Genomic DNA, 12,500 nt, shown 5'->3' on the forward strand with positions numbered 1-12,500 from the left:
ACACACATAGTAGTAGTACTGTATTCGTAGTAGTTGTAGTAGTAGTAGTTGTAGTAGTAGTAGTAGTAGTAGTAGTAGTAGTAGTAGTAGTAGTAGTAGTAGAAGTAGTAGTTGTAGTAGTAGTAGTAGTAGTAGTAGTAGTAGTAGTAGTAGTAGTAGTAGTAGTAGTAGTTGTTGTTGTTGTTGTTTTTATTGTTGTAGTAGTAGTAGTAGTAGTAGTAGTAGTAGTAGTAGTAGTAGTAGTAGTAGTAGTAAGAGTAGTAGTAGCATTAGTAGTAGTAGTAGTAGTAGTAGTAGTAGTAGTAGTAGTAGTAGTAGTAGTAGTAGTAGTAGTAGCAGTAATAGTAGTAGTACGTGTTTATAAAGCTTACGGCAATATTGGTGTCTCAGGTATAAGACTTTTGGATAAGTTGTCAATGATTTTATCTATTGATATATGAAGTAAAATTATGGCCAAAATGAAAAGTTTTATTTCGTCTACACACCCTGGTTTATTTTTCAAGCACATGAAAAATAAATAAAGATTAGATCTTCTTTATTTTCCTGCATTCAGTGATATCCCATGACAGTTTTCGGCTACACACGAAGAGCAAGTGGAATAATACAAATGTAGAGGGGATAATATGACGGTGTGAGATTGGCTTTTTGATCTTGACTTTATTCAATACTCTAGATCGTGGGGAAATATTCTCATAAGTTAGTGTATACAACATGCATTTCCTTTATGTTATACAGTCATTACAGTGCTTGATATTCTAAATCATAATGGAGAAGGCGGTTTGAGTTTTGATTGAAAAGATCAATGATATAATATCAGTATTATTTGACATCTATTCAGATTGAATATTATAAGAGCTAATCCGTTTAGATATAGCCATGTCTAAGATGTCATATTTCCCATTGGATTCATTACTTTAGCATGAAGTGCATACAAAAATGGTATCTATTAGGAAATATGCGATCACTAATTTAAAACTGCATTGGATGATGTGTGATTTAGTGATTCAGATTTATAGCGTAGTCTATTGTGTGTCACAAGTTTACTTTTGATATAACAACTGTTAATTCTTATTGAGAATCTATTGAATTTGAATATTTTAGAATGACATGGTTAAATAATAAATTTCTTTTGTATATAAAACTTTCCGAACTCTTAATCAAAAACAACCGTACACCAATTTTTTAAAATGGCAGATTACCGAGACTTCAAGAGCTTTGCATTGTAAAAGACATGAAGTCGATAATTGGATCTGATCAAATACTTGATCTTAGGAAAATATGCAACATTTCTTCAGGCTTGTAAGGAAGGACTTTTAGAGGCTGCAACCAATCCAGATTTTTATTATCCAGTTTACTGCCGTACTCTGAAGAAAAAACCCCACGTAATTAAAGATTTTGGCCCGAGCATTCGTCCTTTATATATCGGTAGATTTAAATGACCCTCATCCTGGGAAAAAACCACCAACCTGGGACTTCGCGAATTCAATTCTGATGTAGCCATAAATAAGAGATTTTTTTTTCTAGTACTCAATTCTTGGTTGATTGCTTTGACGTGAAGGTTAAAATCACCCGAGTGAGAGCAATAACCACAGTCGTGTAAAAAATAATTTAAAATATGATGGTCGAATTGTACTGTGTGGATAAACCATTGTGATTTGTATTTAACGAGGGGAAATCGCAAAGATGCTTTATATGAATTTTCGTATTATCATATACTCATATAATATATATATATATATATATATATATAATATATATATATATATATATATATATATATATATATATATATATAGGCGTGTTATGATTGCATGTCAGACATTTTAGTAATGGGCTTTTCGGCATACAATTTAACCGTCATTTATTGGTGATGGACTTTATTTATTTAAAATACCTTGGTTTAAAATGACATAAACTCATTTCAATAATACTGTACAAGAAATCTATGAGAGGACATTCTTGTGAAAAATTCATGTTGACCCAACAGGAGATATAAATAATCTAAATCGCTTAGAGCTTAGCAAAATAAGAAACCGTAAAGTAAATGCTGTGAACCATAAAAACAAATCCACCTCACAAACCCTGATATAGAAGGAACGACATTGACGTCACTCAGCTCTTTGTTATTGTTTGTCGACAGCCATTTTCGATGATTATTTTCACTTAATTCTATTAATTAGACTACAAACGCTCTAGGTTACACATAGATTGACACATTGGTACTTTCTATCCGGCTGGCGGATGTTGTGAGTATTTTACATAAACACATGACATCAATAGCGATGTTGGGGGTGCTCGGTCCGACTCTTATTAAACATTATTTCTTTACTTTTTGACCAGAAAACATACACCGATAGATTTCCATAAACCCTAAGTTGTCAAAAACTCTTAATCTGGATCTGAAATTGCAAAGTATGTCAACTTCATGTTGTTATCCATCTTTTGCCGTCCAAATAAAGTTAATCACTTGGGGCATGATGATAAATAGTGAATTAATGTTATACACTGCTATTCTTACTATTGTATCCAAAGTTATCATCCATTCTTTATCAGCCGAAGCAAATTTAAAAAACAACAACTTTATATGCCTCAATCTATTAGTCTACTCAAGTGGATGAGAAATAAAATAATGACAATTATATATTTATTATATTAGACTATCAGGATTGATATCGTAAAATAAATAAGTCAACACTGTTTGTCGTTCAGTTTTATTAACGAAGCAAAAATTTCTTTTTAAAAGGAATATTGGCAAAAATTTTATTCAAGGTGGTACTTTTTAATGCTGTAAACTTCCCTTCTTACAAAATTGGCTGCTTCTCGTAAAAAAACATTTTAACCTTTTTATGATGAAGTAAAATAGTCACCAAATCGTTTGATGACGGTTTTAAAAATCTTTTCCTTTTTCGTATTTATTTATCATATTGATTAACTATTTGGATTATTGACTTCGGCTGCCAACAGAATGCATTCCAATTCAATATCAGTCGTTGATGGGGAAAAAAACAAACTTTATATATTATGTAGGTGTTGGTTCCTGGCAAGTTAGGGACGGAATATCTTGATTGATTTTTCATGGATATTATTTAAAGGAAGGAGGGATTCGCCATAACAATGATAACTCACATCTACATCATATAAACTCTAGAGATTAAGATATATGATCTGATAACCAAGTTACAATAATTGCCATGCCCCAATTCATTAGAATGGATTTATGAAAGCACTTTTAAATCTCGGCATTCTTGATTCACAATGATAAATCACGATTATGGGGTGACGTTGTAAAAGCTAAATATCGAACAGTTAGATAAGAAAAGTGTCATGATTTTTTTTCTGCCAAAGACATTGTAATAGTCATGTTGCGCTTCATTAGTCTCGATGGCCTCGTAAATGTATCGCAGTGCTTTTGTTACCCCCCCCCCCCCCAATTTCAACCTTCCCAACAACTAATGACGCAAAATATTAGTGCCGCAAATTTAACAAATTTGCCATTCAATCACATTGATTTTTAAAAATGATTCTTGGTTTTTTAAAAATTATAATTATTACGTTGAATACGAATTTGTCCCCTGATTGTTTCAATGAAATGAAGAGCTACTGATGTAATAAAGCTGTATGAAATTGTACATGGAATTGATATTGGAATATTCTGGTATTGGTTTTAAAAGAAGGGATCAATTCAAAATATTTATCAGAAGATATTCTTTATCAATACTTCAAAACTCACTCAACGTTAGAATAGTCAGTGTGTGGAAAAAATGTGTCATTGTTATGCTAGTTATTATTATTTTCGTTGAGTAAATTATTTCCATATTAACTAGATCTATAGAATTATTCTATAGTAATGTATCGAACAAGGCACTTAAAGGTTATGGCCTGTACTGTATGGTAATGTATTGAGTGAATGACAATTGATGTAACAAACCAGTGATATAAAAAAAATAAGCGATGTTACGAATAGGGATTAATCTCTATATGCGTGGACTACAGCATTTGATAATGAGTGTGTTGAGCACCAACCCTTTTCTTCAAAATGCAAATGAGGATGAGCAATAATACAATTAGCGAATTCTATAAAGACCTGAATAGTCAGCCATAAATGAAAAGAATTTTTGTTAAACTTTGAGCCAGAAAACATTTATTCAATATATTTATATACTTAGAAACTTGTCACTTGTTTAAAAGTGAACCTGAGGCTTCTAGAAAAATCAGGTTTAAGACTTTTAGATTAATCGATAATTAGTAAAACAAAAAGTCTGGCTAAATGAATATGTGTTGTTGTCAGTTATCACCGTAGCTCACAGTCATCAAAGCATTATGCCGTCCTCCTAAATATCAAAATACCAAAACACGGAACGTTTAGGGCTCAAAACCATTCTTCAGCCAACAACAAAAAACAATAAATACATTACTAAACTATTCCAAATTGACGACAGAGCATTCAACAGAGAAGACCTACAAAATTTCTCTGTCGTCAATCTGGAATTTAGTCATCTATTTTTATCTTTATAGTTTTTTGTTGTTGGCTGAAGAAGGGTTTTGAGCCCGAAACGTTCCGTGTTTGGTATTTTGTTCTTTTTTTTAAAAAACTGTTATATTCATTTTTGTTTATTGTTTCTGTTTATTACTTTTTACAGCCACAGCGTCTAGCAGCTTAGTCACTTTGAAAAAAAAAGCGACACATTTTTTAAACATTGGTCATAAAGCTTGTTTTTTAAATATCAATCGATTAAAATGCCCTTGTCAAAAACTCTAAAATATGCGACTTCTTGCAGAGCACTGCAGCATAGTCCTGAAATGTCGGAAGTAGATGAATAGGATAATTGATCTCTTCCATTTGTCATTGCGTGTCAAGTTTGTTACTATCAATTCGTATAATTTATTTACTCGTTTTGAGGAGGCAAAGGAGGAATGAATGACGTTATAGGAACGGCGAGGGATAGTGAGAGTGTAAGAGGACATGAAGAGAGAGAGAGAGAGAGAGAGAGAGAGAGAGAGAGAGAGATAGATAGATAGAGAGAGAGAGAGAGAGAGAGAGAGAGAGAGAGAGAATACGGGGAATATTTGGTTTAAAGGAGGTATTGAGTGAGGATGATTTATTAAAGGAGGGACAGATAGGAGAAGGAGTGATAAAGTAGCGAAGCGGGAGGAGAACGAAGTTCAGTTAATGTTGAGAGAAGAAAGGAGGAGGGAGATCAGTAACACTTTGTTCCTTGTCAAATTAAGAATATTTTAGAATGTAGGATTGAAACACGGCACCAAACATAACGCACAACATTTTACTCTCTTGAAAGTCATACGATGCTAAACGATAGCCAGCATGGTTTTTGATCAAAGAGATCATGCATTACTCAACTTTTACAGGTGATGGAGGATTTTACCAAGTTAAATTGATCGTGATCAATGCATTGATGTTGTTTATCTTGATTTCCTCAAAGTTATTCATTTAACGAAAAGCATATGGATTTAAAGGGAATATCTTTAACTGGATTAAAGACTTTCTTAATAATCGAATACAAAGAGTCATTGTCAATAGAGCAGTATAATTAGGTGCCGCAAACGTAAACAAAGGTCTAGAAGCACATGGCAAACCACATGTTACTGTCTTGACAGCTCAAGTTCCAATGTAAATTATAGAAAAAAATAACCTTTAAAATTTGGCTGTTAGGTGGCAAAAGAAACACATATTTATAAATACTCGATCATGCATCAAATAATGTCTAGATATGGATATTTTATGGAACAAAAGGTAAAATTTATCAAAAGTTACAGTCTATCTATTTTTAGACCAGAGCAAATTATTCAAATATCGATCGATTAAACTGACATCAAAATCTCCCCAACTTCAAGAAGTCCCAGGTTTGAGAATATTTTTGACAAGATGAGGGTCATTTATTTCGATCCATATTTGAAGGATGGTTTTCTGGCCTAAATCTTTAAAATGTGCTTTTTCGGAGTACGGTAGTATTCATGTTCTTTGGATGTATTTGCAGTATTCCTTAATCGGATTATAACAGGAGATTTTGCCGGTTATTGCGCAAAGCAATTCAATAGGGTGAGGTCATACTAACACAACGATACCGACGTGCAAAGAAGTTCCTAAACCCAATTAGTAGATTTTGTTCGTTAACCAGTTAGCTGTCGTACTCTAGAAAGACACGTATGTAAAATTTTGACCAGCAAACTCGTCCCTCAAATATTGATCGATTTAAATTACCCTCACCAAAATCTCTCAAACTTGGGAATATATTTGGTTAAAAGGAGGTATTGAGTAAGAATGATTTATTAAAGGAGGGACAGATAGGAGAAGGAGTGATAAAGTAGCGAAGCGGGAGGAGAACGAAGTTCAGTTAATGTTGAGAGAAGAAAGGAGGAGGGAGATCAGTAACACTTTGTTCCTTGTCAAATTAAGAATATTTTAGAATGTAGGATTGAAACACGGCACCAAACATAACGCACAACATTTTACTCTCTTGAAAGTCATACGATGCTAAATGATAGCCAGCATGGTTTTAGATCAAAGAGACCATGCATTACTCAACTTTTACAGGTGATGGAGGATTTTACCAAGTTAAATTGATCGTGATCAATGCATTGATGTCGTTTATCTTGATTTCCTCCAGGTTATTCATTTAACTAAAAGCATATGGATTTAAAGGGAATATCTTTAACTGGATTAAAGACTTTCTTAATAATCGAATACAAAGAGTCATTGTCAATAGAGCAGTATAATTAGGTGCCGCAAACGTAAACAAAGGTCTAGAAGCACATGGCAAACCACATGTTCCTGTCTTGACAGCTCAAGTTCCAATGTAAATTATAGAAAAAAATAACCTTTAAAATTTGGCTGTTAGGTGGCAAAAGAAACACATATTTATAAATACTCGATCATGCATCAAATAATGTCTAGATATGGATATTTTATGGAACAAAAGGTAAAATTTATCAAAAGTTACAGTCTATCTATTTTTAGACCAGAGCAAATTATTGCGCTGGTGTGAACAAAACGAGAATTATTCGGAGCCTGATTTTCAGAATAATTTAGTCTTATATTATTATTTCTGCAACTGTTAGATTTTATGTAAACATATTTTCAATACTGAAAGTGTATTGCCTACAACTCAAACTACAAAATTTGGAGACCTATATTGTGCGTAAATTTTTCCGGTCCCTCACGAAAATCACTAGCAACTTGTTATTGTTTACGTTTGGGGCACCTAATTATACTGCTCAATAGGGTGGGGTCGGATTATAAGAATGTAATTAGCGGTGTACCCCAAGGAAGCGTATTGGGACAACTTTTATTTCTTTTATATATAAATGATTTACAATGTGGCAAAATTCAGCCTACAAACTGTTTGCAGATGATACGAAGATCTATAGTACAACTGAACATCATAACATTCTACAAAACGATATATTTTCACTTTTCAAATGGTCTACAAAGTGGCATTTGGATTTTAATGTTTCGAAATGTAAAGTATTACATATAAGAAAAAATAATCCATGTCATACTTATTATACCGATACTTCTATGTCAAATCTACTTTCCGTTGTGTCTTATGAAAAGGATGTGGGAGTTAATTTTGATTCTTTTTTTAATTTTGATGTACATATTGATAATGGTGTAAGCCGTGCAAACAGCATGATGGGAATGATATATAGATATATATATATATATATATATATATATATATATATATATAGAACCTTTATAAGTCTTGATAAAACCATATTTTTGTATTTGTATAAATCGCTCGTTCGACCAATTCTAGAATACGGAAATTGCTTCTGGAGCCCATTATATAAATGACAATCTATTGGTATTGAAAATGTACAGAGGAGAGCTACCAAAATATTTATGCTGTGCAATATTTATCTTATAAGGAAAGGTTAGAATTTCTTGACTTACCAAGTTTGAAATATAGAAGAATTCGTGGGGATTTAATTCAGGTTTATAGATTGGTACATGGTCTGGAAAGGATAGACTTTTCTGATTTTTTTTCATATTCTAATACTACTTTTACTAGAGGGGACAAGTTTAAGATTTTTGTCTCTAGATGCAAAACTAACATAAGACAAAACTGGGTCAGTATTCGTATTGTCCATAAATTGAACAATTTGAAATTTGAAACAAAGAATGCAAAATCTATAGATTATTTCAAGGTGCTACTAGCAAGGAATTATATGATGGGAGATTTATATATGACGAATAATACTTGTTTGCACTGCTGTTGACATGGATTTCAATCTTGAATGTATATATTATGCAATTTTACCTTATTATGGTTATCTTCTATATGTGTATGAGTGTGTGTGTGTGTTTGTGTGTGTATGTGTGTGTGTGTGTGACTGCTTTGCATGTCACGATTAAAGATATATGTTTGTACATCACACATACATGAGTACATTTAACTTGAAATACTATCTTTACCACGTGTATCAGTATTGTAATCTTTAATCAATAAATTTATAGAATTACTATTAATATTGAGGGCAATCAAGGGATTTTATCCTACTTCGCCCTATACCAAATGCTATGTTATACAGTGCCAGATTCGGCAGCCAGTCAATTTAAGCTAAAATCTCTTCAATTCTCAACTAGTTTTGTTTCAAAATTTCTCATTAAAAATATTCAAATTTCATTCTTTTATATTTCTCTACTTGAATCTGGCATTATCTCTAAGTTAAAATTCTTTCCGGAAAATATTCATTATCTAAAAATGTGGGCCCAAGTCTCAGTCTTTTATATTAGTCAAGACCAACGGGTTCTGAATCGTGATTTATCTTTCTATTGGTCTTTACATGGATTTTATGCACAATGATTAAAATATATTCAGGACTTTAATGAAATGAAGTGAATCAGAACAAATATTGAAATGCTCATATTTGTTTTGCTGCTTCCATTGCTGTCTTAAAAATGAATGGTTTACAGAGTGATCTGGACGATTCTATACTAGAGACATTGCCACGTATTTTTAGAAGTACCGCCGATGTATTGCTGAAAGGAGAATTAAAGACCTCAATCGTTGTCTAATCTCTCGTATTCTGACAAAACATCTTTCCTTTTGTGTCAGGAAACTTTTATTTCAAATACCGATCGATATAAACGACCATCAACGTCAAAAATACATGTGACAAGTTGAGAGTAGGGTTAAATAATGTGTTCAAATACGTAGTTTTTAGTGTTTGTCTAAGATAATCGCACGTATTACCAAGCTTATTGTTGTTTCAATTTTATTTTTCTTTCGCCATCTCGATTTATAACAAAATTAATTTCCAAACAACAATGACTGTATGAAAGGCACCATCCTCCAATCGCTTTGAATTGGGTAATCTAGCCTTCAATATATAATTCACACCATCACTTCTTCTAGTTATTTCGCGAAATGAATTGTTTAAAATTGCCTCGGGTTACCCCACCGTACTGCCCTGTTGAATAACTTTGTTTTGTTTTATTGTTGAATGCTTAGCAACGCCTATGGTAGTTACAGACAAAAATAGATCTCATAAAATGCATTTCCTGTTCTGTCATTTTCGCACTGGACTTTGAACGCTTGATGGATCACTCATTAATTTTTCATAATTTATTGCAAATTGTAATTTCGTGTCCTCGGGAATTTTATAATTTGCTTTATATTTTTTTATTTTCTTACCATTTCTCATTGGACTCCGGTTGTAGTTATTTGTGCTATGTTTATTTCCTTTATTTCTGCTTAGCAACGCACCAACTTTAGTTACCCTTTTAAATATTATATCATTATCATTTTATATTTTCGTAATACGTAAAATGAAAAATCAATATAGGTAAGTATATACCGTATTTTGACGGGTTTTCCCATATTAAACGCGCTTCACATTTCTAATATCTATCCAGCAGAAGACCGTATTGAAATTAAATTTCCATTTCCATGGACGCATTATAAAGCGCTTTGAGCATGTTTAGTGGATATTGCGCTATATAAATACTCAAATTGTTTTCAAAGTAAGACTGGCCAGAATTAGGACGTTTCACTTTTGTTTTTATTTTATTTTTGTTCGTTTGTTTGTTTTCAAACTGAGAAATCATTTAGTCTTGCTTATGACTGGAGACCCCTTGTAAATCGCTGTGAGAAAGTTTAGTGGATATTGCTTTTTATAAATTGATGTTCTTTCTAGATTGTTTTTTGTTGTTTGCTTTTTGTTTGTTTATTTGTTTTGTTTTGTTTTTGTTTTTTTTTTTTTGGGAGAGGGGGAGGGTGTGTGAAGTGTCAAGTTCGCCCCGAATATTACCGTTTTGATACGGTTTGTCACAATTGTCTACAATTTGTATAGGTATCATGTTCGTAGTTCGAAGTCATTTCATTAACAAAGAAATCTTTTTGACAATAGATATGAAACCAGTTGTAACACATCAGTGTCAACAAGTAAATCAATCCAACAAATGAAGGTACATGAGGTCGGAAAACTCAGTTGGTAAAGCAGTCGCTTCACAACGAAAAGGTACTATTTTTTTCTAGCCTCCAGTCTAATCAACAGTGCTCAGTAGCTGAGTCTGTTGAAAGTATTTTGTGATAGACGAACGCCACATTCAATGAGTTGTGAGCAACTGCTATTGTTAGTTTAACGTTTTAGAAATTTGAATAAAAACCATTATGATTTTAGAAGACTCATTTTATAAGCAAGCTCATAATGAATTCGCTGTATATCCCTTTTTTTTCTAACCAGACTAAGACAAGTTTCTCAATGACTCGATAATGGGGTCCGGTGCCTCCTCGCCATCCAAGAACCGGCCAGACTCAAACACCAGCTCCGTGTCCAGCAGTGACACCCTCAGTGGCAGCAAGGTGGGACTATTTGAAAAGAAGCCTACCAAAGGCGACTTAATGTGAAAAGCATTCCATTTTTCATAGCTTATACTAAGACTTCATAATATAGCTGGGTGGGGTCTTTGACCTCCCATGGTGGGCAGGAGGTCACTTGCTGTGAATTCTATCCCCATCTATTTTCTGAATTGATTTTGTCTTAGTCTTGGAATGAGATTACTTGGTTTGAGAGGTGATATTGTTTTGCTTGTAAATCACAACTCTTTTATGTATTGTTATGAACGAATCGTGTAAGAATTTGAGTGCATTCCTCTTAGTGGGATCCTGTGCTTGCGTCTGAGACTATGATGTGATCTCAATCTATGTACAATAATAGTTTGCTCTTGGAATCTTGTTCTTTTCGCTATTTGTACCATTTCCCTTTGTGTTAACACTAACACTAGAGCTTTTATATAACGCAATATCCACTAAATGTGCTCAAAGCGCTTTACAAAGGGTCCCTGACCAACAGCAACACGTAACATGTAAAACGAGACGTAAAGCCTGTTAGGCGATAATACAATTTATTTCCAATAGAGACAACGCTGTTAACGACCAGGTACTCATTTTACACCCGAGTACGGTGAGAAAATGTGAGTAAAGAGTCTTTTCCAAGGACTCAACGATGCGCCGAGCGAGGTTCGAACCCAGGACCTTCCAATCTGAAAGCGAGTGTCATACCACTAGACCACATAGCCGTTACCTTTTCTTTGATGAATTTTTTTTTTTTGGCTATCCCATTATCTTCCTTTTTACTGGTGCTGATATGACCTAAATTATGTGTCGCAAGCGCCGTGAAACCCATTAGAAACAAACAAAAACATACTTCATATGACAAATAAATAATCTCAGTTCTACGATTTAATTTTCAGACTTGAACGTCAATGGTTTTTCAAAACAATCCCTATTTCTTCTTGACAATCCTTCAGTTTAATAAGAGGCCTTATTTTTATTGATGACATTTGACTTGCTCTGCTTGCAGAATTTTATTATATTTTTAGTTGCCTATATGACATAGTGATCCTTATTATCTTTTTCTAAACGTCTATAGTAGTAGAAATGCCTATGGCATTTTGTTGTTGCATGGATACCATATTTTAAAGTAGATACGTAATTGTGATACATGTTGTAATAACGATGACGACAACGATGGTGCTGATGATGATAATGTTATTGTTTGTTTCTAATGATAATGATGATAAAAATATGGGTATGATTGTTATGATAATTAATATTATTAGAATTTTGATAAAGATTATATTGATACTAATAACAAAAATAACAACAACAATAATAATAATGATAATAATAATATTAATAATAATAATAATAATAATAATAATAATAATAATAATAATAATAATAATAATAATAATAATAATAGTAATAGTTAAGCTACATCATATACAAGTTTGCCCTTGCTGAAGGGTATTCCCATAATATATTACTACCATTACACAGATAAGTATAGTCCCGGGTATCCGATGAAGGACATTTCCTTATTGTATTTTTCTGAAAGAACGAGCCTTATCCTTCAGCTCTCTTGACTTTGTGCAAAACAACTGCCAATATCCCTAGTTTGGAAAATTATTTTGTGATTTGAACAAATGAGAATTAATTCACTGTCTTTTTTTTTAACCCGTACCCAGCCAC

At 32.8% G+C, this 12,500-nt stretch overlaps 1 protein-coding gene across 3 annotated transcripts in view; it reads left to right on the plus strand.

Moving 5' to 3' along the window:
• LOC144976894 (uncharacterized) overlaps window positions 1–12,500 on the plus strand; it is an 83,820-nt gene that overhangs the window by 32,008 nt on the left and 39,312 nt on the right. For all 3 annotated transcript variants that reach the window (XM_078921471.1, XM_078921455.1, XM_078921460.1), the window contains exon 2: window positions 10,711–10,829. In XM_078921471.1, the coding sequence (XP_078777597.1) occupies window positions 10,740–10,829 (90 nt within the window). In that variant the 5' untranslated portion in view covers window positions 10,711–10,739. The remainder of the gene's footprint in view (window positions 1–10,710; window positions 10,830–12,500) is intronic.

Source organism: Berghia stephanieae, chromosome 1 (genome assembly GCF_034508935.2).
Source record: "Berghia stephanieae isolate SIO BIC M18660-M18661 chromosome 1, UCSD_Bste_1.3, whole genome shotgun sequence".
Classification (NCBI taxonomy): Eukaryota; Metazoa; Mollusca; class Gastropoda; order Nudibranchia; family Aeolidiidae; genus Berghia; species Berghia stephanieae.